This window comes from Vicugna pacos, chromosome 19, assembly GCF_048564905.1.
Source record: "Vicugna pacos chromosome 19, VicPac4, whole genome shotgun sequence".
Classification (NCBI taxonomy): domain Eukaryota; kingdom Metazoa; phylum Chordata; class Mammalia; order Artiodactyla; family Camelidae; genus Vicugna; species Vicugna pacos.
The window spans coordinates 20,925,478-20,951,218 of record NC_133005.1 but is presented as its reverse complement, the minus strand read 5'-3'; the positions used below and the strand labels follow the sequence as shown (position 1 = coordinate 20,951,218).

Here is a 25,741-nt window from a genome sequence, read left to right as displayed (position 1 = left end):
CCATTCTGGTGTGGGCTGTGCTGGGAAGGGCATGACCTGAAGCAAGGCAGCTCCTGATGAAACTGACAGCTGGGTGCTGACTGTTGACCGCGCTCCCTTCTGCAGCGGCAGCAGGTCCTTTCTTGAAGGGGAGATCTAGGCGGTATATCTCCCTGTCTACCAAACTGTTTTTCTTAAGAATGAGAAAATATTTCCTAGAAGCCCTCCATCAGACTTCCCCTCACATCTAAGATTAGATTACATGCTATGACAGAAATAATTACCCTTCATAGCCTTTTTCCACTTCTCTAGTAAAAAGTGTTGATTTTTCACTGCTCTTGTACTTGGTCATCTGTGATTTCTCAGCCTCCCTATGTATTTAGGTATGTCTAAATCTTGGCTAGTGGGTGAGTTGAATTGTCGTGTTTGTCTTTGAGAGAGCGTGAGTGTACCTTGTTTTCTTTCCTCCTTTCTGCTGGGTAGAATATGGAAATAATAACTGCAGTTATGGATTAGGAGGTGGTAACCACATGTTGAGAATGACAGAGCAACAAGATAGAAGAACATTAATTAGGTTCCTGATGATCATAGAAGTGCTTTGTGTGCTCTGGGGCCCTTACCTTTGGGCTTTATATCTTGGTTAAGCCATTACTATTTAGGTTTTTCTATCAGTTGCAGCAGAACTTAATTTTAACTGATACAAGTTTCTAACCAGTAAGGAGCATGGGAAACCATGACTGGCTTAGACTAAGTTTTTGGGGGTGGAATGGATGTTGGGGAGTAAGACGTGGAGACGTCTGAATCAGGCAAGTACAACAGACAGAGAATGCAAAGCATTCAAGGGATTTGCCGCGGTTGATAATGGTGATGCACCATGGAATCATACCTGGGTAAGTGGGAAAGGGAAATGTGTAGGTGGTGAGCGATGAACGTAAAGAAGTGATAGTTCTGTGGCTTGGAGGTCCCCATGGTGCTGAAGACTCTTTGGAAGGGGAAACTAGGCTAAGGAAATGAACTGGAGACAGCAGAGATGGTAGTCAGAGTGTAGGTCTGGAGATTTTGGTGATAGAGCTGTTATTGCTAACAGCAGCATTCAAAAGAGTGGGTGACTAAAGTGGGATGGGGAAAGGTTGTTAATGGTAAAGTTAACAAGTGGAGAGGCTAGGTTTTGGATGGAGCATCTTGGATGTTGATATGGTTGAATGGAAGTCAGTGAGCTTGATGCTGATATCTTGAGCTGATGAAGAGGAGTAACAGGGATGTCAGTAGATAACTTAGAAAGTAAGGGAGGCAGATCCAGGAGAGAGCATCTTTTTCAGAAAGGCTGACATTGTTGATGGAAGATAAGGGAGGAAAAATGATCTGGAAACAGCAGTGAAAAGGGAAATAACATCCTTCTCAAATATTAAAAATTTCTGTGTGTAGCAAAAGATACTAGACATAAAGTATAAAGAGAAAAAAATTGAACTGAAAAAATATAGTACATTTACCATACAAATGGAAGCTCCTTAATATAAAAAGAGCTTCTGAAGATTAATTTGAGGAAGACAGCTTGGTAGCAAATTGGGCAAAGAATATGGAATCCTAATTTACAAAGGAGGAAATGCAGATGATCAAAACATATGAGAAGATATTCAAACATTAGGGTTGGTACCAACCAGTAAAAATACTAATGAGATGCTAAGATGTGCCTATCAAATTGGCAAGACCTAAAAATGTTGATAAACTCCAGGCTTGGCACCCATGTGGGAAGACAGGTGCTGATGGACACTGCTATGGAGCGTGGTAGATTGCCCGTTCAAAAGAAGCAGCTAAATGGCTACAATGCTTCTGTTGTGTGTTGAGGCTTGATGTGCTTGCCCATCATGATTACACTGGCCCCAGTGTAATTTATTGTAATAACACACTTTTTCTGTGACAGTAACTGTGTAGCCTTACTTTTTAAAAACCAACTCATAAGTAACTTCTTGTGGACTTTTTTTAATGGTACAAAGTATGATTTTCCTATCTCAGCTAGAAAGATTTAGATGTTTTTGTTCATTCCTGTTGGTTTTAATATGTTTGTATCCCCTTTTTCTTAAGTGTATGGCAAGAATTTGTTTCATCCAGGTTTGTATAATCTGAGTGTAACCATCCAGTCATTTTCTTCTGGTCATGGTATATATCAACGTACCTGCTATGCCTAACTTGGTTGTATTGAGAATTAACATGTGAAAATTCTGATGGACTTACATTTTAACTGTTTTGTTTGTTTTTTGTTTTTGAATTGCAGACTAACTGGATCTTCTGGGTTTATAACAGATGGACCTGGAAATTATAAATATAAAACGAAGTGCACATGGCTCATTGAAGGACAGTAAGTAGTAATGGCTAATTTAATTTCTTTCTTCAGGATAGCACTCATTGTGAAATTACTTTTCCAATAAGTAAAATTAATAATCTGTAGCATGAAGTACTTAAAATATTTTTATTTGATAATCTTTTCTTTGACAGGTGAATTTGATTTCCTTATTTTTCTTAACCTTCAGTGTTAATTAAAAAAAAAACTCTTGCAGTGATTTTGTGCTGCAAATGAATTGCACATACCAGAAATTTGTATATTTTCAATTGCAATAGTTAAAAAAAACTGTTGAATATTTTAAATGGTTTGCTTAAAGCATTAGAAAACTACAATATTGTGTCGTCTTTCTACATACCTAGTTTTACTGTGGACAAGAAAATCAGAGTAACTGTTGCTGCCCAAACTCCTCCTCCTCTGGTCCCCCGTGTTCCTCCAGCCAGTGCCTTCTTTCTTCTTTCCCTTCACGGCAAACCTTTGAAGCAGTCTTCTCAAGTATTTTGGTCTCAGAACTTGTTTTCATTCTTAAGTTTTGAGAATTCCAAATAACCTTTGCTTATGTGGGTTCTATCTGCGTTTACCAAGTTAGAAACTAAAGCTAAGAGATACTATTTTTAATTCGCTTAAGAGGAATGATAATAAACCCACTGTGTTAGCACAAATGACATATTTTTAAGAAAACAACAACCCTATATTTAAAAAAATTAGAGGAATGGCATTGTCTTACATTTTTGTAAGTGTCTTTTTTTTTTGTCTAACTTCATAGAGGACAGCTGGATTATCATATTTTCTTTTGCATTCACTTTGTTATATTTTATTATGGTTGAGGTATGTGAAGAAAACTAGGCTTCACTTGAATATGTAGTAGGGAAGGGAGGAGCTTTTAATAGCCTTTTTAAATAATTGTGGATAATCTTCTTTGATACTACACCAGAACTGTACAGGTGGTAATTTCTTAAAACTAAGTTGCAATGTGGAATCTGAAACAGTGTTAATGAACTTTTAGAACTTGTTAGATTAAAATTGATTTTCTTGTAGTTTGAATGAGTCTTTAACTCATGCATAAATTTGTAACATTTGGAAAATACTGGTTCACTGAATTATGCAAGTCTTCCAGATATTGATATATTATTTCATTATATGATATTTAAAACATCACCTTGGTTAAAATCGCCATGAATCTCATGAGAAAGTTTTAAGCATTGGGAAGTTGTGTCTGGGTGGCAGATAGAAATTTTCTAAAACTCTAATTATTGCTTAAAAGCTTATATTTTCCTGGGCAATAAATACTGTCAGTTGTTTTCTTTGAAGTGACAGGCTTGCTTTGTTCATTTTCAAGACAATATCTACTAAATATCCAAATATCCAGTCTAAATAACCATAGCTTTTACCTCTTGGATCCCCCAGAGGGGCCTCAGGGACCTTGCACCATGCAGACTGTGCTTTGAGAACTGATGCTGTGTTTGCCCGCCGTTTCCCTTCCTCCTGTTTTTCCGCCCTTTCCCTTCCTCCCACTGCCCTCCGATCTGACGTCCTGCTCCGCTGTGGCTCGGCATGTGCTCCCAAGTGGTTGCTCCATCTCAGCCTAAGCAAAAAACTTCAGTTCTTCCATTTCCTTATCCCCATATTCAACCTGTCTCTAAGTTTTGTCAGTTTTTTCTCTGCAGTATCTCCTCAATCCTTTTCGTCTTCATCTCTGTAGTTATCGTAAAAACCACCAACCATCCTCTCTTTCCTGGCCACTGTGATAGCCTTGAAATTGGCCTCTGATTTTTACCTTTGCCCTTTGCCCACCTCTCACTTCTTATCTTGTGTGGTTCCTTCTGTTTGCTGTGTTTCGGACATGCTGATTTTCTTCACGTGGCTTGGACACATCAGCTTCTTTCTCTCTAAGACTTTAGGACTGTTGTTTCCTCTGCCTGAAACATTGTTCCCCAGGCTTTTCACATGGCTTCTCTCTCATCATTCTGATCTCCTCCGAAGCTGTTTGGGGTATCTCCCCACTTCCTGTTGTTATAGTACATCACATTCCTTTAATTTTTTCCAGTACTCATCACCATGTGAGTTAACTTGTTTATGTACTTACTTAGTTGTTTGGTTAGAGATGTTAGTTAGATAAGTGTGAGGTAGGTGAAAGGTCCATATAGCTGGAGACATATAGTTAGGAATATAAATGGTGTTGATATTACCAAGGGCTTTTTGAGTGGAGTGTTTGGGCTAAAGCTAGGTTAAAGAGTGAAGGGGTGGGTGGGATATGAGGAAACGGAAAAAGCAAAGCCTTCAGTGGAGTCTCACTCTATTCGGAGGAGGAATGGATGAGTTGGGTAATAACTGGAAGGAGAGTTGGGATTTAGAGTTTTTTATGTTTTGTTGTTTTTCTTAAAATATGTGATGCTTAAAGAGATTTAAATGTGGTTGTGGAAGTTTCAGATGAGAGGGAAATGTTAAATATTTGACAGATGGAAGGAGAAAGTAGGTGGGTGTATCTATTTTGGAAAATGGGATTTGAGAAATTTTTGTCTTGGTGCTGAGCATAAGCAGGGAGATGGGACTGGGAGGTTTGAAATAGTAACCGAGAGTTAGTAGTAGAACTGCTGGCAGAATCGAAGTGCCATTTGAAGTCAGCGAGCAGTGACGAATCCTGGAACCAGCCTACCCAGTGGTGTGACTTTCTCCAGTATGACTTAGTTTTCTTTGGATTCAGCCTAAGTCAAAGCAGATAACTGGTTCCCTCTAGACCAGGGCTTTTTCTAAGGAGTTCCATGAAAAGGCAGAGGGGCAGGTGAGTTTAGAGGATTGGCAGGTGTGTTTGTGAAATGATGTATGTATTTCATAGTATGGAATCTCAGGTTGAATAAGGAAGGAAGTGTGGAAAGGCTAATGGTTTGGTAAAGAATGGCCAGTGTATAGACTGTAAGGCCCAAAGCTGTACAGACCATGTCTGTCTGATTTACCATTGTGTTTCGTGGTCTCTTGCACATAGTAGGTACCGAGGAAATCTTTGACAAATGAAAGAATACTGATTATGTACTATTGATTTCTTCTATCTCTGTAAATTTTTTAAAAATCTGTCTGTTTTTTCCTCAGATGTTGGATAGTGATGATTATTAAAATTTACTTTTTCTTTTCTTTTCAGGCCAAATAGAATAATGAGACTTCGTTTCAATCATTTTGCTACAGAATGTAGTTGGGACCATTTATACGTTTATGATGGGGACTCAATTTATGCACCCCTAGTTGCTGCCTTTAGGTAAGCTCAGTCATATAAGTACTGGTTAATCATCATTTGATTTCTGAATTCAGTTGTGTCTCCTAGACTGCATTCTTACTAGATTCGCCTCTGTTGTCACTTAGTACGTTTGCTTCATGGAAAAAGTACTCTTTCTGGAGTCCTATCACTTGTGTGCTAGTCCTAGCTCCGTCCCCAGGCTCCTACCCCTGTTTTTAAGGATCTGGCTTACCTTCCACATCTGCCTGCCTTTGAGTGTATAGTTTTGCAAGAAGACAGGTGTGTCAAACCAAGGATTACTAGTAAACTTATATAGCGTAGTTGGCAAAGTCAGGTTCTGCCCCAGGTGTGTTCAGAGAGCCCATAGTCAGTTATGGGCAGTCTGACAGTTATGTTGAATTAAGACAATATGTTTAGTTCAGCAATTTTCAAAAGTGGTTCTAAACAGTGGTACTCAGTATTTAAAATATAAGATTATGAAGAACCCCAGGGCAAGCAGTTCTTGATTTTCTCAAGTTGAACAACTGGCTGCAGCCTAAGCTAAGCCTCCGTTTTTTTAGCTTCCCAGGGGCAGGGGATGGGGAAGCGGGAGGTGGCTCAGGGTGACAGTTGAACGGCCTGCCTGCTGCATCATTTTCTCACCCACACACTTTCCATTGCCTTGCACACTGGGTTGAGTCTGTGTTTGTATTCATTTATTCTGTAAACGTTTATTTTTGTCATAAACCAGTTGTTTTATTCTCACACTGGGGAAAAGCAGCACATTCTAAAGCTGTCACGATTCCAAGTTTTTGAAGTGAAAAGAAGCAAACGCCTGAGTCTCTCTGACAGCAGGGAAGCTGGTCCCTTTTCTCCAGCAGCGAGGTCATCTAGTGCAGATAGCCCTCCCGTCATCCTTTCTCCCTTCACCCATTCTGCCATTCATTCTACACATTAGCCTATGGTTGGGCAAAATCATCTAACATAAAGCCTATTTTATAATTAATGTTGACTATCTCATGTAATTTATTGAGTACTGTACTGAAAGTGAAAAACACAGTGGTTGTCTGGGTACAGAGTGGTTAGAAGGGCATCTTTTACCTTTGTGAGTGTGTGACTGACTGGGAGCCGCAGTTCTCTGCTGCTGCCCAGCATCCCAGGAGAGTATCCTACAGCCTGTCACTAGCCTGGGAAAGGCTCAAAATTCAAAATAAGTATGGTTTCTGCTGAATGCATGTCACTTTTGCACCACTGTACAGTTGAAAAACTATGTACAACTATCATAAGTCAAGGACCATCTGTAATAGATGAGCTGTTTCTTCATTAGGTGGGGTTGTGTGTCTGGAACAGAGTGTGCAGGGCCTGGTAAGGATTTAGGCTTTTATTGAATGAAATGGTGGTAGTGAATCAGTCATTGGGTAAAAAGACATGAGCGTATGAAGAAAAGCAAAAGAGGCAAGTAAACATGGGAAAAATGATTAACCTCAGGAGTAGAAAAGAAACTTAAAACCACAGTTTGAAAAATCATTCACCCATTAAATTAGGAAAGCTAAAATAGAACTGGTAACCCTTGTTGGCAGGGAGAGGTGGGATGGACCCTTTCATTCTCTATTGGTGGGATTTCAAGTCAGCATGTCTCTTCTAGAAAGCAAGTTGGCATATGGATTAAGACCATCTTTTAGACCCTTTGATCTGGTAATTCTTTCTCATTCCTGGCACCCAAAGTTACTACTGTCAGCTGAGCTCTGAATGAGGTTCTAAAAGTTTGGAGGGAGCTTTTAGTGATATAGAAATGCTTATGGTGTATTACTTGTAAAATATTGTAAGACATAATATGGTATCAGTTAGACAAAGAAAATACATCAGAATACTAATAGTGTTGGGGTGATGGATTTTTGTATATCAAACTTTTATTTCTATTTTTACTTTTTATGTCTTTCAGTGATATGTATATGGTATCTATTACTCATAAAGTTTGTTACTTTCTGTGATTGTGGAAGTTTACTCATTTTTTCAGAGGAGGATTATAAAAAGTTTATTAAAAAAGAAGAATAGGGTCATTGATTTCAATCTCATTCGAAATAACAACCCAGAATAGAGGAGAGCCTAGCAAAACATTCAGATCTGTTCCTGTGCATTTATCATGGGAATTTGCCCCTCTTCTTAGAAGTGGTTTTTTAATTTATAAGGAAGAATTCCAGTTGAATTTGTGTCCGCCACCATGTGATGTGTCTGTGATGGTGCTTCCCTTTATAAGAAATGTGTTTTCATTACAGTGGCCTCATTGTCCCTGAGAGAGACGGCAACGAGACTGTCCCTGAAGTCGTTGCCACATCAGGTTATGCCCTGCTGCATTTTTTTAGTGATGCTGCTTATAATTTGACTGGATTTAATATCACTTACAAGTAAGATATTTAACTCTAATATTTGTGATTTTTTTTCCAGAAGACTGTATACTGTGTTTTAACAACAGTAATGACTAACCTATATTGAGGGTTTACAGTGCACCAGGCACTATGCTAAGCAGGTTTCATGCATTTTCTAATTTAAAGTTCTTTTAAAAACTTAGGTACAGGCACTGGTTTCCTGCTTCTTTTATAATGGAGGACACTGGTGGGAAAAGGTAGAGTAAATTGTCAAAGTGGTGGAAGCACAGTTTCAACCCAGGTCTTGCTGCTGTTGAGCTTCTCCCGGAAGAGAGGGGCATTTTCCCTCTAGTGGATAAAAGCATTGCAGGGGTTTGCTCAGTACAATTTAACAAATATTAGTAGTTTTCATGTACTCAGTAGTTGGCCCATTGATGACAACTTAGCTGAAGGTACAAAGGAAGTGTAGACTGACAGACTCTGGGCAGCTTTTGTAATTTGTTGTGGTAGGAGAGAGGCTAACTTCTGTCTTTTCCTTTTTTTCCCTCCTAAGAAATGTGTATTTCATAAGTAATTAAATTCATAAAGTGCCATAAGCAAGGGGTCTTTGATAAAGAACTTCTGTGGTCCACAAACCTAAAATAGACATTATCTGGCCTTTTACACAGTAAGTTTCTTAACTCCTGGAACAGGTAGTAACCCCTATGTGTAATCGTTATATTGGATTCTTTTTCTTGCCCTTTTTCTCAGGCTCTCAGTATTGTCTCATGCCTGTTTAAAGCTGTCTCTATCTTGGTATAGTGATTCTGTTTTTCAGGTACTCAGGGTTTGTGACGTGGCAGCCTCGGCTTGAAAAGTGGGCATATGCATTTATTATAACAGATTATAAAAATACTGTTTACAGATACTTATAACATTTTATTTATCGCATATTTATTTATATAACATTTTCTTTCTTTCTTTCTTTCTTTCTTTCTTTCTTTCTTTCTTTCTTTCTTTCTTTCTATAATATCATGAACTGATATTTGAATGTAGGCATATTCATTAACATCCATTAATTAGCTTGTTTTCGGAACTGACTCCTGATTTTCTGACATGATTTGCTACAATATTTCTTTTTAGTTTTCTTTATACTCTTAAAGTGTCTTGATAATCCTGTTATCCCCCATTTTAAAATCTTAATTATATTTTTTCAAAGTGCTGTCAATATAATTAGGTCACATTACTGTGAGACACTTTATGGCTAAACTCCCATAGTAAGTTAAATTGGCCCTCTCTTTTCTTATATCTGAGATGGGTAGATAAACTTACTAAAAAAATTAGAATACACCAACCTGAGCAATAATCTTGAACAAATTCTGTAAACTTTCAGAGACTATCCAGAGGAATATATACCATGAGGATGGTAGGATATTGTTGGCAATTTGTTTTATCCTTTTCTTCTCCAGACTTGCAAGCATGCACTTGGCAGTTTTATAGTGCTCATCATTTGTGGGCTACCAGGAATAGGATAGTCATCCTGTCCTTATGAAGTTAAGCATTTTGCAAGAAATCTGTTCTCTCCTTGTAATTTCTTTAACTTGCTTTTCTTATGAGAATTCAACAGGGTTAATTTGATTTTATTACTTGCCCTAGCTCTGCAGTGTTGAATGACCCCATTTAGGCTGAATGGTAAGTACTGCAATTATGCTTGTGAATGAACTGGAGAGACAGTGGGATTTCTTAAGACTTGTGTAGGAAGAAGTTCTGCTGAATTAATTGAAGTGTTGCTTTGTGTTGATTGGTTTTTTCCCCCCACTATTTTTATAGTTTTGACATGTGTCCGAATAATTGCTCAGGCCGTGGAGAATGTAAGATCAGTAATAACAGCAACACTGTTCAGTGTGACTGTTCTGAAAACTGGAAAGGTGAAGCATGTGACATTCCTCACTGTGTAAATAACTGTGGTTTTCCTCATCGAGGCATCTGCAATTCGAGTGATGTCAGAGGATGCTCCTGCTTCTCAGAGTGGCAGGGTAGGAGTGTCTTTTTTTCTTGCAATTAACAGACTGTTTCTAGTTTAATAAATTGTAGATTGGCCTTATTTCTAGAATCTGTACCATTTGTGTTAATCAAATATCAGGAAATGTTTAAGTTTTCATAACTCTTTATTTAGCTTCTTACAAGTCTTTGAATTTCATGGATGTATGGTTGGGATCGCTTTAGAATTGTGGAGGGGTTTGACATCCTTTGCAATTCACTCACAAATTTGAAGAACTTGGTCTCAACCATCTGAAGACAGAGCAGAGAACCAAGCTGGGGGGTGGGATAACACGTTGATCACCCACTGTGGATTGAGTGCCCCTGAGGAAACACAACTGTCACCTAGATTTGGGTGACCTGGTGATCAACATGATAAGAGCTAACAGTATTGGTCTCGCAACAGAAACTTTCAGTAAATTCAGAGAAAACTGGGGTGGATTATACAGTAGAATTCTAAAACAGTCAGCTAATGGAATTACCTGCAGATACAGATTATTAAAGAAGCCCTTTAGTGAATTTTTCAAGGGGTGGGTGATAATAGCTGTTACTGATTTAGTCATTTTCTTTATACATTTACCTCTTTCTCAGAACATTTAACTTTGAAAGGAAATGTGCTTATTTCAATGCTTTGATTTGTTTGGTTTGGCTCATATTAAAGAGTTAAATAATTGAAGTATTTGAGTACCTACCACTGCGCAGGTGTTGGAGCAGAAGCCAGATCTCCTAAGAATGGACTTTCTTGTTTTTCCAGGAAATGGATAGTTTGTAATACTCCCGGTACTAGTCTTTACATTTTAGCCCTAAAGCTGTTCATTTGAATTAATAATTCCTTTGACCTCTCTTTCCTCTGAGAGCTGCTTAAGCAAGTATTTCATTACTAAAAAATCCTAACCTAGATACGGTCAGGTCAGCATTAGAAAGTATGGGATTTTAAATTTTATTTGAGAGTACCCATGGTCACTAGCTTGGTAGAGATTTGCCTGCTATTTAGATGCTAAAAGAAAGACTATAACTATTCTTTAGATATTTGTTGTATTTAGATGATTAAAACTTGAAATGCAGTGAATTTAAAGCTGCATTTTGTGAAGCTAATTTATTATGTTTTATTAGGTCCTGAATGTTCAGTTCCTGTACCAGCTAACCAGTCATTTTGGACTCGAGAGGAATTTTCTAACCAAAAGCTTCCCAGAGCCTCTCACAAAGCTGTGATCAATGGAAATATAATGTGGGTTGTTGGAGGATATATGTTCAACCACTCAGATTACAACATGGTTCTAGCGTAAGTTGTTTTAAACATTTTTTTCAATAAGCCTAGTTTTCCATTTTGGAAATACTTAAAGTAGAGATAGCAAAAGAAAAAGAAATCATCAGTAATTCCATTCCTGAGGAAAATCTCTGTTAGTATGTTAGTATGTTGGTAGTTGTATTCCAGACTTTTGGAACATAGTCTTAGTTTTCGAAATTGGGAGCCACGAAGAATTCATTGTCATAATAAGGAATAGTTCCTCTTCTCCAGACACTGTCTCTCATATTTTGCTTTAGGTACATATAATAGATTATATATAAGTAGAGGATTCCTTTACCTGTTAATTTAAGTAACATTTCTATAGGTTAAGTGGTTTGAATTTACAGTTTGCTAGTGGAAATTATGCCATTATCTGATACTTTACAGGGTTCAAGTTCTATTTGCTGGTCCCACAGCACTCATCCTAAAGGGAGAAATGTTTTCACAGTGGCATTAGCTATGGAGATTGACTTTGGGGAGAAATTCATGAACACTTACTTGTACTGATTTTGTGTCCTGGAAATTTTTTTTGACATTTTCTGTTAATGAAGGTTGTCAAAACCCAGCATCTGTTCTTTAAGGAATTTTGGAAATATGGCAGTGGTAGCATAGTTTTTGAATCCCCCAAATATAGTCAGCAAAACACTCAGAACAACTAAGATAGCAAAATAAAAAACACATGGATAGCATCTATAAGAAAACTTGCTCAGAAGGCATCTACACTTATGTGTGGGGCTGAACCACTGACAGATACAGGACTCGTGCTATATCAGCATCTGTGTAGGAGTAAGCGCGCCCACCAACAGTAAACCCAAAGACCTGCTGGAAAGCTTGGCAAGCTGCTTTGAGAATAGTAGCTGGGACTGGGAAGATTTTGCACATAGTCGGGGGCTGGGGGTGTGAGTTTAAGGCATCTGTAGTAGGATTTGAAGGGGCTAGAGCAGTTTGTGCCTTATTAAATCTCAAAATGAACCAGCCAAGGTCTCTTTGTAGGAGAAAGTCCCACACTAAGGAGGAACTGCTGGGAATAGAATTCAAATTGGACAGGACAGGGACAGCAGAGGAAAAGCAAAAGAAACTCCAGGTATCAGTGAGGGAGGGGAACAGAGCCAGGAGATCTCAACAAGCAAGCTGCCGGATACTTGGACACTATAGTACAACAGCAGAAGAGGAGCTAGTAGAGAGCTGAGAAATTAGAAAAACTGTGTTAAGTCAAGCCTTTCCTATAAAAGAGCTCAGGAAAAAGTAATTTTACTTAAACTTTAGCAACAGAAAAATATCAAAGTCAAATCTCATAGAAAGTCATTACAAAAAAGAAGAAAATAAGTAGAATAACATTCCTTAATGCATGAAAACAGAAAAATAATTTCACAAAACTGACAAAAATTATAACTTAGTCTTCCAAAATAAGCTAAAATACAATAAGGAAAAAATGATAAAAGACATGAAAGAACAGTGTAACCAGAACTAGAAAAATTCAGAAATGAGATGAAAGAAGTTAGGAAGGAATTTTAAAATAACTTCATAATTGAAGACAAACCTAGAAGGCACACAGAGTAAATAAACAGATACTCCTTTAAAAATAGAGTATGAAAAAGGAGATTTTTAAAAATCATAAAGAAATGAAGGTCATTTTCCTCTATCCTTTGTGTGATAAGTGAAGTTAAAAACTCTGGACATTATAAATAAATCAAACGTGAGAAAACTTTGAAGAAAAAGGTAGTCTTGCTAGGTGTCACCTGTCCTTTGTTCTCATTTAGAGAGTTACCTGGGGAGGAATCCACTCCAAGCTCAGGTTGTTGGCAGAATCCATTTCCTGGTGGTTGTAGGACTGAGGGCGCTGACTTTGTGTGGGCTGTCACCTGGAGGCCACCTGTTCCTTATCACTACAGCTTCCCCAGTGTGGCTGGCAGGTCAGAAGAAGAGAATCTGGACTGAATCTGCCATCAGGATAGAATTTCCATGACATCTTATCATCTTTGGTGGTAAAGATGGCATTCTCTCGGTTAGAAGCAAGTCATAGATCCTGCTCATACTTGAAGGGAGGCTATTATATACATAGGTAGGAACACCAGGAGGCAGGGGTCATGGGGACCACCATGATGTCTGTCTGCCACAATATGTCAGCAGATCTTGTTAGCTCTGCCTTTAAAATCTATCCCCAATCAAACCACTTCTCACTACTTCTAGTGCTCCTGCCCTGAGAAGTAAAGGTAAAATTAAAGGTGTGAAAGTGACCCTTCCAACTGTCAAACTAGATATGATGAGAGTCATTTATTGTACCATTTATGTGATTTTTACCCTTGTACCTGGCATTTTCCTCCCTTGAAGCAAGAAATCTGGGGGTCATTTTGATACTTCCTCTACTTTGTCTCTCATAACATAATTTCATATCAAGCCCATCAACCCTGTCACCAAATACATGTCAGATTCACTCTTTTCTCTCTAAGACCAACCTGCCAATATCTCTCCTCTAGACTTCAACAGTAGGTTCCTATCAAGTCTTTTTCCATTCATTCCTCTTAATCCATTTCCTAAGTGTCAACTGGGATGATTTTTTTAAGGTATACATTTTATCATTTACTACCTTCTTAAAACGCATCAGTGACTTCCTGCTGGACTTAATGGTCCTACCTGTTCTGCCCGCTGCTGACCTCCCAGACTCTTACCGTCCTCCTCTCGCCCCAGCAGCCTTTTTTCTTTACCTAATCCTCACCGTCAGTGTCCTTACTCTTGCTGTGCCCTCCGTCTAGACTGTTCCTGCCGTTGTACCTCAGGGCTGTTTTTTTCTCACCCTCAACATATCACATCAGTTAACTGTCCCACAGTGAGATCCTCCCTGATCATCCAGGACAGACGATTCTCCCTGTCCTTTTTCACAGTCCTCATTTCCTTCAGAGCAGTGTTCATAATTTTTAATTCTGCCTGTGCCCATTGTTGTGCGTCCTCATTCTCTGCCTTTTCCATGACGTTCTCCAAGGTTAGAGACCTTGTTTACTCACTCATTTCAGCTTAGCTCACAAAATGTGCTCAAATAAGTATTTATCAAATGATTGAGAGAGTAACTGAATTGTCTGTTTCCTTCACAAACATTTGTTCTTAGAAATATTAATGTCACCGATTGCTTTTATTTGACTGGTATACCTCATGATCCACATTTGTTTTTTAGATTGTAACATTTTTTTTCTGCTTGGACTTGATCAAAGCATGATTTTTATAGCTTTATATATTTTGTGTAAATACTAATAAAGCTTCAAAATTTTTTACTAACTCATGAAAAGTAAATATAATGACCCCTTTTAGATGAAGTATTTCTGAAACTTAGACTACAAATTTTATCATCATCTCTACTCTATATAAGCGTATTTCAGGAATTGTGCTAATTTTTATATTCTCTACAACCCTGTTAACCCAGAGCTTTTAAGTTGCATTAAAAAGCAGTTCCCATTTTATGTCACTCAAGGGTTCTCTTGCAAAACAAATGGTGGTGTTCTCTTGGGTTAAGATTTCCAATTGAAACTTCATCATTGAATTTCCCTTGAGCAAAAAAGGGTTTTTTGGTTTTTTTTTTTTTAAGTTAAAAGAAATAGTAAGAAATTGAGCAACAAGATAAGGAGCATCACCTAACCCAGTAAACTTAAAATTAAAACAGACACAGAAACAGCAAGACTGACCCCTTCTCTACGACATAGAAACCATACAGGTGAAATTCTGAGAGTTCTCCCTAAAAGCCCCAAATCTAGAAAGAAGCAAACTGAATGGGTTTTGTGTTGTTTTATAAAAGCCTTTTAACTAAAGAGTAGGAGAAATAGTTGCTGAAGAGGATCAGGTGAAAAGGGGGGAATTTGATCAAGTGATTGACACACAGCCCATAAGTCAGGGCTTCTATTTAATTTGTATATCCCAAATTTTGAACCCTGGGATAGGACACAAAGAAAATCTCAGAGGCAAATAGAGTCTGGATATTTTATTCTAATAGACTGAGCGCACACACAACCCTTCTGAGCCCCAACATTTCTCCAGACTTCAGAGAAGTGGATGGAACGTAAAATGCCAACTCTCATACTAAAGCTGGGATGGAAAGATAAACTTGTCTTAGATAAGGTGGAAAAAGAGCTAAAAAATCACCCACATTTTGCAAATATATCTGGAAAGCAATGTCTAACCACAGCAAGATGAAAGAAGTGACATTGTAGCAAATGCAGGTATCTGTGGTGAAAAACTAGAGAGGACAAAAGAACACAGCATATAAACCTCACCTTATCATTTCCTACCTTCTTAAAACGCATCAGTGACTTCCCATTTGATTTAATGGTCCTACCTGGTCTGACCGCTAAGAACTATTCATAGAGGAAAAGTAAGTTAAGGAGCAGGAGATTGCTTCTGACTGCTTTCTGCAATAGATCAGTTTAATGAAAATTTGAATTCAGAAAAACCAGCTGAAAGGGAAGAAGGTAATAATAACAATATGATGAAATGGGAAATTACACATGTAAATAAATATGAATAAATTACATACAGCAAAAACTAGTATGAAAATCGAATTTCTGACAGCTTAATAGACATGATTCCAATGAATACAGATGAAAAGGTCAATAAGAGAAAAGCAAAGACACATGGAAGACAGAAGATCCAGTGTATATAGATAATTGCTACAAGTAGATTGAAACAGTACAAGACATTTCAGGAAAAGTTTATAGTTGCTCGATAATAAGACCTGATTTGATCAAATTATTGAACTTTTAGGACAAGTTATTGGGTAGGAAGCCCCAGGTAGCTCTGTGCCTCCTCCTGTGTGGAGTCATGTTCAGTCTCTACAGAGCCTTTCCTGTGTGTCTTTGGATGGCTGGACACTGATTGGAATACCAGGCCACTATGCGTGGCAGAGCGTGTGCCCTGTATCATGATGGACATTGTGTTAGCAGCCATCAAGGAGGAGGAAAGACATGGCTGCACCTCTATGAGAGACACCTATTTCTGAATTCTTGAAGTTTTTCTTTGCTTGTCTGCATGTCCAGGTCTTAGAACTAGTTGTTCAGTATTCCATCATCTTGAACTCAGCTCCCAGAAGAGGGAGCATTTATTTGGTACTTGGCCTTTCTTACCTTTTATTGCTTTAGCTTTGTTCTTGCCTTGTGTTTGCCTCTCTGTGTTGTGAAGGGAGTGACAGCCTATTATGTACGTGTCTTTTGGCAGTTCACCTTAGCCAGGTTATGAGGACTTACTAGCACCTTAGTGTCTCTGACCAGTTCTTGGGCTGACATGTCATTGACTGAGGAAGAGTTAAAATGCATTAAGATACATATTGAGCACCTTCCATGTCACTTGAAAGAGATATGGATTGGATCACATGCAGACTTGTTTCTTTGCTCCCTCTCTTTCAAGCTTAAAGAAACAGGTTTCTGATGTGAGCAGAAGGTTTATATGTGTTTTCAGAAGGCATGCTAGTTCTTCTCAGGGAACACTTTCCACAGCCAAAGCACCACAAAAGTCACAGTGGTATGCAGTCCATTTGGTAAAAACATTTGGACGGATTTAAGTTATTTCTACCTGAAGTAAAGTACAATATTGTGTCTTTAAAAAATAGAGAAAGATATATATAAAACATATATTTAGAGAAAGAGGGAGGTAGGGAATAGGGAGGGAGGGGGAGGAGAGAATGAGAATGACTGAGATTTCTTAGGCTTCCAAGCAGAAAAGCAAACCACATAAACATGGAAAAAAATCAGACTGGCCTCAGACCTCTCCATTAGCAGCGTTTGATACCAGCAACATTCAAGGGAGCAGCATCAGTAAAGTTGTGTGGAAAAGAAAGGATGGCCTGTGAATAGTATGCCCAGCCAAGATGTCACTCAGCTCTAAAGCTACCAAGCAGATATTCTTAAAAGAATTTCAGGAAAGGAGCACATACGAGCTCCACTAGGAAAAACCACTTGACAGTGAAATCCAGCTAATTAAGAATTAAAAAGACTCAAGAAGTTGTGGTAAGAGAACTGTGAGGAGATTGATTCAACTAAAATATGGATCAGTAGTAAGTAACTATGGGATTATAGGTACAGGAGAGAATGTGAATGCTATGAACCTGGACAGTGTAAAAATTATATAACAAAAATTGGGAGGAGAAATGAGAGGACTGTGGGTGCTAAGGTTTTCACATTCAAACCAGGAAGTTAGTGGAGTCTGTGTGTCCAAAATTAAATTATATATAATTTTAAAATTAAAGTGAATTTAATCGCCATTTTTTTCATGTATTAAAAATGTAGACTTCAAAAATATATAAAACAATAGCTGGTACTGATTTATGTTACCATTTTGTTATATTTGCTTCAGATCATGTATAAAATATTTAAGACTAAAGGAAAGGTTTAGAGGAAAATAATGAATGCTGGTGCATTCATCATCCAGGTTAGGAGATAAAGAACATTGCTAATATAGTTAAGGCCCCTGGATGCCCCTCCAAAATCCCAGAAATAATCAGTATCTTGATGTTGTGTTATTGGTTCACATGTATATCTTTACATTTTTAAATTTATTTATATATTTTTATTGAGATATAGTCAGTTTACAATGTTTTATACACCTTTTAATATATATAAACATCTAGAATTCATGAATTTTCTAGTTTTAGTCTTTATAGAAACAATATTCTGCAGTTGGCTTTTTTAGCTTAACATTGTTTTGAGATTTATATTAATATATTGCTTTAGTGTATTTATTTTTCATTTTGTATAAATATTATACAGATACACTGGATAATTTATTAATCCATTTTCTGTTGATGGACTATTATGGGTTTCTCTTTTTTGCTATTACGTTGTGATAAAACTTTTATATCTTGTTTACATATAATAATGTTTTTAATAATTTTAAAAAGTATTCAGGAAAACTTATAAAAATACGAACATTTAAAGTATAATAATAGCATTGATTTCCCTTTGGTTTCTTTTTTCTGTTAAATTATATAAAAATTAAAATTACACTTAGTTAAATGTATCATCTACATTATGATCTCCTTTGTATAAATATATATATTATCAATCTATTCTTCTGTCTGTATGTATGCATAGAAAAATGTCTGGAATGATGTTTATTTGTTGTTAATGATATTCATTTCTAAGTGGCAGACTGTGGGTCATTTTTAAGTTTTTAGCTCTTTATTTTTTTGCATTGGTTACATTTTTCATAATGAGTATGTATAATTTTAATGAAAACAGTAGAGTATGTTCCTCAAAAACAAAGTGAATATTCTAAGACTGAATGTGATTAATGCTGCAATGTAGACTATAAATGATTTTCTTTGGGGCATTTTTTATATTTTAATTGTCTTTAAATGCACTCATAGTATAATTGAAATGCCATGATGATATTCTAGGGGTTTTTTTTTTAATATTACTTTTTAAAATCAATTAGATAAAGAAAAGGAAAGGCTAGGAATTTTTTAAAACTGAGTTACCGTTCCTTTTTTAGTACGTGTCTTAAATTTTGCATGATTAAAGGAAAGAAAAGTTGTGGTTATACCTTGAGTATAGTGCAACCTGCAAGTGATTTAGTGTGTAGAAGATGTTTTGAGGAAGTGTTAGAAACTTCCAGTAGATTTTATTTCTTTTTCGTCCCAGGGCTGTACAGCCCAGCATCCCCTTCCTAAGTACTTACATGCCCAGTGGGGCCAGGTGTTAAGTTTGTTTGCCCAGGTACCTCCCCATATCCATTACAGGTTTAGTGAGCATCTCCAAACTGGATTACATCACAAGTAAAGGCTCAAGATGTTCTGTTTTGTCCTTTGGGTAAAATATGATCTGTTTGTTTTGTAGGTATGACCTTGCTTCTAGAGAGTGGCTTACACTGAACCGTTCTGTGAACAATGTGGTTGTTAGATATGGACATTCTTTAGCATTATACAAGGTAAAATGTCTCCACTCTGTACTAAACTAGAAACTCAACTCTTCCACAGTTTCTTTACCATATTATGTGGTTGAAAAACTATTCAGTGTTGGATTTTTTTCCTAATCTTTTTTTTATTGTGGTAAAATACATGTGACATCAAATTTACCATGTTAGTAGCTATTTTTAAGTGTACACTTCAGTGATAAAAAATTCATTCATAACGTGCAGTTGTAATCACCAGTCATCTGTGTATCTCTTAATCTTGTAAACTGCAACTCTATATCCATTAAATAATAATTCCCCGCCCCCTCCTCTCCCCAGGCCCTGGCAACCACCATTCTACTTTCTGTCTCTGATTTTGACTTCAGTGTTGATTTTGGTTGGAAAACTTTCTCATTTAGGAGGTATATGAGTGGCTAAGTTCTAAGTGGAAATTAAAATTGAAAATACTTTAACCTGAGAGATTTTAATGGATTCACATTGTACTGGGATAGATTGTGGTACTAAATGGTTAAAAATTAATATAATACAGATTAGCCTTTTATGTTCATGAGCAAGTTTAGCCAAGAATAGCCATATTACAATATAACTGAATAATTATTATCATTTCCTTATTTGGTAGTTTATTTCAACTTTATTTTTCCAAGTCATTTTATATTGTAAAAAATCTTGCATGACAAAGTCCAAGAAAAGTGGTAAAGTGTTAGAGACATAGGATATGATTTATTTTATTTTGTTCCTTTCTCCATCCTTCTAGTAATTTACTGAAAGGTGCTTTTCACTAACACTTTTTAAGCTAAGAGTAATACTGAGGTTTTGAACTGTTCTCTGTTCTTAGTTTTGATCCTTTTGATGTTTTTTAGAATTTTGTTTACATTTTTTTTCTAGGATAAAATTTATATGTATGGAGGAAAAATTGATTCAACGGGGAATGTGACCAATGAGTTGAGAGTGTTTCATATTCATAATGAGTCATGGGTCTTGTTGGCCCCTAAAGCAAAGGAGCAATATGCAGTGGTCGGGCACTCGGCACACATTGTCACTTTGAAAACTGGCCAAGTGGTCATGCTGGTTATCTTTGGTCACTGCCCTCTCTATGGATATATAAGCAGTGTGCAGGAATATGACTTGGGTAGGTATTTTTTTTCAGTGAATCTTCTGAATGTTGGATTTAAAACCTTTACCCTTATTATTATGACCTAAGTTTAACAGTATTCAACCCAACATTGACCCAGTACTTCATCTTGAAATACAGTTAACATTGATGAGTTGCCAGTGAAATTTAGATTATTAGTGCTGCTATGTAGTACAGATTTCTTACTGTCAGTTTGGTAAGGAGGCAAAGACTGTACTAAAAGCTTTGGATGTTGAAAATAAATAAATAAAAAGGCTTTAAAAAACAAATACTCTGAAGAAAAAAAAATTTGGATAGCCCTTTAGAGATTGGTTTAATGCAGTGTAATTTCCCCTTGATACATAATCTTACCTTTGGTTAAATTTTACTGTATTTGTTCTTGTGGATGTAGATGATACTTTGAGAATGTAGGCCCATAAAGTACATCTGTGTATTAGTCCATAAAGGTAATGGGGAATTTAGTGTTCAGTTGAGGGAGGGTCTGAGTCTTTTAAACTTAATGTAATTCTTTTCCTACATGGCATATCAGGACATTTGAAAGATTGAAGTTTTTGGCCACCTGGTTTTGTTATAAATTTTAGGTGGCCTTCCTTCGAAAATAAAAAAATTAAAGAAAGTTACATGTATCAAGTCTCCTGAAATTTCTTCTCTTTTCCTGAGCTAATTGGTAATTTTAAGTATTCGAGAGGAGGAGTGTGCGATGTTTGCCTTTAACTGTTTGCCTTTTCCAGATAAGAACACATGGAGTATATTACAAACCCAGGGTGCCCTTGTCCAAGGGGGCTATGGCCATAGCAGTGTCTATGACCAGAAGACGCGGGCCCTGTATGTTCATGGAGGCTACAAGGCTTTCAGCGCCAACAAATACCGGCTTGCTGATGATCTCTACAGATACGATGTGGACACCCAGATGTGGTGGGTGCTTTTTCTTGAGTTTTCACTTTAAGGTGTGAATGCTGGCAATTACTGGGAAAAATACTGTGCTACATTTTTGTTTTCAGGCCTAGCGGATAATTCTCTTTAGCATTGTAAATAGAGAAATTGTGAAATACGTAGAAGATAATAAAGTAGTATCTATAAATTTGTAGCAGGTTGATTAGAAAATGCTTTGTATTTTTTTGACTGGTTTTCATTTTGCATACACTTAGTACCATGGTAAGATTTTAGCTTTTCAGAATCCTAAGGGATAAATTGTTCTACATAGCTGTGTTTATGCACGCTATTGTAATTAAGCAGAATACATCCATTTTTAACATTTTGTTGGTGACCAAGGTGTTATCATTGTGGTCAGTTAGTGGCATCATTCCATGAAGTCATCAAACAGGGGTAGTTTCAGTACCTGAAAGTCAGAGCTCTACTCACTCTGCTGTATATTGGTTTATATAAAATAGGCTAGTTTTGATAAACATAAAGCAAATTTGAGTTATGAAATGATGTAATTATAAAGCGATGATTTCTATTTTTGTCTTTCCTTACATATATGAGACCATGCTGTGGATACCATTTTACATCGTCATTAAAACTGTTGTTTTTAGTGGCTATGTAATACTCCATCGTTAGGGTATAATGAGCCTGTACAGTTGGAAGTTTTGATTTCTAGCTTTCATCTTATTAATAAAGCATTGTATGTAAGCTTCCTTCTGTATGTCACATGATTTCTACTCAGAAACTAGAATTATAGGGTCATAGGGTATGAACATTTTTAAGACTTTTTATTTGTTTTATCAAAATTTGCACAAATTTTTCAGATTTTACAGGTTTACTTATTGTTGAGAAAGTTTCTTATATACAGTGAGAAATCTAGAAGTATTTGCACATTTGGATCTGAAGTTAAGAAAATGGTTATGCTTATATTAGCAAATAGATGATAAACATTCTAAAGAACTAACCTTGTGTTTATTTTTTTTTAAATAAACCCAAAAGGACCATTCTTAAGGACAGCCGATTTTTCCGTTACTTGCACACAGCTGTGATAGTGAGTGGAACCATGCTGGTGTTTGGAGGAAACACACACAATGACACATCCATGAGCCATGGAGCCAAGTGCTTCTCTTCAGATTTCATGGCTTATGACATTGGTAAGTTTCCCAAAGCTATTTTAGCCTCAAGAATCTTTTTTGTGTATAAGCAACATTTTAAAAGAAACTGAAAATATTGCTAGTCAAAAATGGTCAAGCCATTTGAAAGAGGTCCAGATGGTATTTTTATGTTAATTTGACTAGTGGTGTACTCTGTTAAAAAGCATTACTTTATTAAATTATTTTTGAAGTCCGTCCTTTTAATTAGTCGAATGTTAATTTTTGAGGATGAGTTGGGGTGAGTGGGCTCTCTCCTGTGTTACAAGTGAAAGCCTTACAGAGTAGTGTTATGTAGTTGTGACCACCAGCATCATGCTAAGTTCGTTTAAGTAGCTTTATCTCATTCCCTAGAAACCAGTTTCACACATTCTTGATGTAGTACTTGAAGGGAATTTTTTTTTTAATTTGGTGTGGTAATATACTTGACCAGAAGAGGGCAATATTTGTTCATGCAAAACTAATATTAGAAATTCTTTTGTATAAATATCATCAGATGTTCTTTTTAAACAGACACTTATGTACCAGCCACTGAGTTCATAGGCACAAAATTCTTAAAAGTTTTAAAGATTTTACATGTTTACTTATTGTACAGTGAGAAAGTTACTTATATACAGAGAGAAATCTAGAAGTAAAATGAGTAAGTTACAGCCCTTGGCCTCATGGTGGGGGAGGCAGAGAACTGAGCAGACCGAATGATTGCAATTAATGTCAGGGTGTTCTTGCTCTGAGAATGATGTATGAGAGCACCTGTAAGCATCCCTTAACTCATGGCGGGTAAGGGTTATGGTGAGGAAAGGCCTTCTTGAGGAGGAGCCACCCAGGTGGGGTCCTGAGGAACACTGGGAAGTCGTCTGGGCCAAGTTAGGCAGAACTTCTTAGGCAAGGAAGCCCACGTGCAGAGTCATGTGGGATGTTGGGTGCATTCACTAATTGAAATTGCCGTGGAGTCCCCTACCTTTCTTCCGTGCGCACCGGTCTGTTGCTGCTGCGTTTTACCTCAGAAATAATGGTGTGACTGAGGAAAACTGAGAAACACATTTGTGTTTGTTGCCGTCTTCTTTCCCAAAGAAGATGCCAACTCCTGTTGATTGTGCATGACAGTTTCTTCTGAAATGTTTTTTTCTTGCTCCTAGCTTGTGACCGATGGTCAGTGCTTCCCAGACCTGATCTCCACCACGATGTCAACAGGTTTGGCCATTCAGCAGTCTTATATAACAGGTAATTGGAGAAGTGCTTGCTCCTCTTCTCTTGTGTTTAAAAATGAAAGTGAAGTAAAATATGAAGTGAATTGGACTTACACATTATTCACAGGATTCCTTCATGCCATTAGTTTTTCACAGGATTGTGTAGGTATGAATTTCCTAATTTATATTGAAAATATTTGATATGGATTTGAATTCCTTCTGATGCCAAGTTTGTTGATGTGGTTTTGTTGGCACACGGGAGTAAGCTGTGTTTGGCATTGTCTGAGTGTGTGGGACAACAAAGTTGTGTGTAGTTACTGTCTTACGCCTGCTGCTTTTTGCTATTGTTTGTGGTGCTTAGGTTGTCAAGTTTCTTGAAGTTTTATCTGAGTGGTGAGGAAAGATTTGAAAAAAAAAAAAGGAGACAGGGCTCTTCAGATGAGGGATGGGAAGAGAGTTGGTAAGATTGTGATACTTCATATAGATCAAGTCTGTAGTCTTTGGACTGCACTGTATTTCATTGCCTCATTCAAAAATGTCTGGCCCAGACTGACACATCTCTTCCTAAATCTGTCCTGGAGAAAGACCTGTCATGTGAGGGAGATCCAGAGTGGCCACTCAACCTGTACCTTGCAGTGTGCTTTACAGATTTTCCATTTGTTAAGCAGTCTAATCATGTTATTAATTTTTCTTATTTTGTTTCTTCTGTTGTCTACTTCACCTTTTAAAATTCTAGGTCTTACCAAACCTGTAACTTTTTTTTTTTTGCTAGACAAATTTACTGTCTTGTTCCAATAAAAGGAATATATAACCAGAGAGATGTAGGTTTCATATTCTTTTTCATTATAGGTTATTATAAGATACTGAATATAGTTGCCTGTGCTATATAGTAGGAACTTGTTGTTTACCTATTTTATATAGAGTAGCTTGTATCTGCTAATCCCAAACTCCTAATTTATCCCTCTCCCCAGTTCTTCTCTCCTTTGGTAACGATAAGCTTGTTTTCTATGTTTGTGAGTCTATTTCTGTTTTATAAATAAATTCATTTTGTATCAATTTTTTTAGATTCTACATGTAAATGATATCACATGGTATTTGTCTTTCCCTTTCTGACTTAACTTCACTGAGTATGGTAATCTCTAGGTCCATCCATGTTGCTGCAAATGGCTTTGTTTAATTCTTTTTTATAACTGAGTAGTATTCCATTGTGTGTGATAGCTTCTTTATCCAGATCTATCAAAGGACATTTAGGTTGCTTCCGTGGTTTGACTATTGTAAATAGTGCTGCTGTGAACATTGAGGTGCATGCATTTTTTTGAGTTAGAGTTTTGCCTAGGACTAGGATTGTTGGATCATGTGGTGAGTCTTTTTTCAGTTCTTTAAGGAATCTCCATATTGTTTTCCATAGTGGCTGCACCAAATTACATTCCCACCAACAGTGTAGGAGGGTTTCCTTTTCTCCGCACCCTCTCCAGCATTTATCGTTTGTGGACATCTTAATGATGGCCATTCTGACCAGTGTAAGGTGATACCTCATTGCAGTTTCGATTTGTGTTTCTGATAATTAGCGATACTGAGCATCTTTTCATGTGCCTATTGGCCATCTTATGTCTTTTCTTTTTTAATTGAAATATAGTCAGTTTACAATGTGTCAATTTTTTGATGTAGAGCATAATGTTTCAGTCATACATAAACATACATACATATATTTGTTTTCATAATAGGTGCCATCTGTATGTCTTCATTGGAGAAATGTTGGTTTAGATCTTCTGCCCATTTATTGATTGGGTTGTTTATTTTTTTGTTATTGAGTTGTATGAACTGTTTGTATATTCTGGAAATTAAGCTCTTGTCAGTTGCATCATTTGCAAATATTTTCTCCTGTTCCATAGGTTGTCTTTTCATTTTGTTTATAGTTTCCTTTGCTGTGCAAAAGCTTGTAAGTTTTATTAGGTTCCATTTGTTTATTTTTGCCCTTATTTCTATTGCTTGGGTAGACTGCTCTAGGAGAACATTGCTGAGATGTATGTGAGATAACATTTTGCCTATGTTTTCTTCTAGGAGATTTATTGTGTCTTGTCTTATGTTTAAGTCTTTAAGCTATTTTGAGTTTATTTTTGTTTATGGTGTGAAAGAATATTCTAACTTCATTGATTTACATGCTGCTGTCCAGTTTTCCCAGCACCATCTGCTGAGATTGTCTTTATTCCATTGAATATTCTTGCCTCCTTTGTCAAAGATTAATCCAATACCATGCTGTCT

At 36.9% G+C, this 25,741-nt stretch overlaps 1 protein-coding gene across 3 annotated transcripts in view; it reads left to right on the top strand.

Annotated features, from left to right (window-relative positions):
- Positions 1-25,741, top strand: part of ATRN (attractin) — a 125,216-nt gene that overhangs the window by 36,816 nt on the left and 62,659 nt on the right. For all 3 annotated transcript variants that reach the window (XM_031674978.2, XM_072943884.1, XM_072943885.1), the window contains exons 2-11: positions 2,252-2,335; positions 5,454-5,567; positions 7,802-7,930; positions 9,701-9,906; positions 11,024-11,192; positions 19,010-19,100; positions 19,971-20,214; positions 20,949-21,132; positions 22,141-22,295; positions 23,429-23,513. In XM_031674978.2, the coding sequence (XP_031530838.2) occupies positions 2,252-2,335; positions 5,454-5,567; positions 7,802-7,930; positions 9,701-9,906; positions 11,024-11,192; positions 19,010-19,100; positions 19,971-20,214; positions 20,949-21,132; positions 22,141-22,295; positions 23,429-23,513 (1,461 nt within the window). The remainder of the gene's footprint in view (positions 1-2,251; positions 2,336-5,453; positions 5,568-7,801; positions 7,931-9,700; positions 9,907-11,023; positions 11,193-19,009; positions 19,101-19,970; positions 20,215-20,948; positions 21,133-22,140; positions 22,296-23,428; positions 23,514-25,741) is intronic.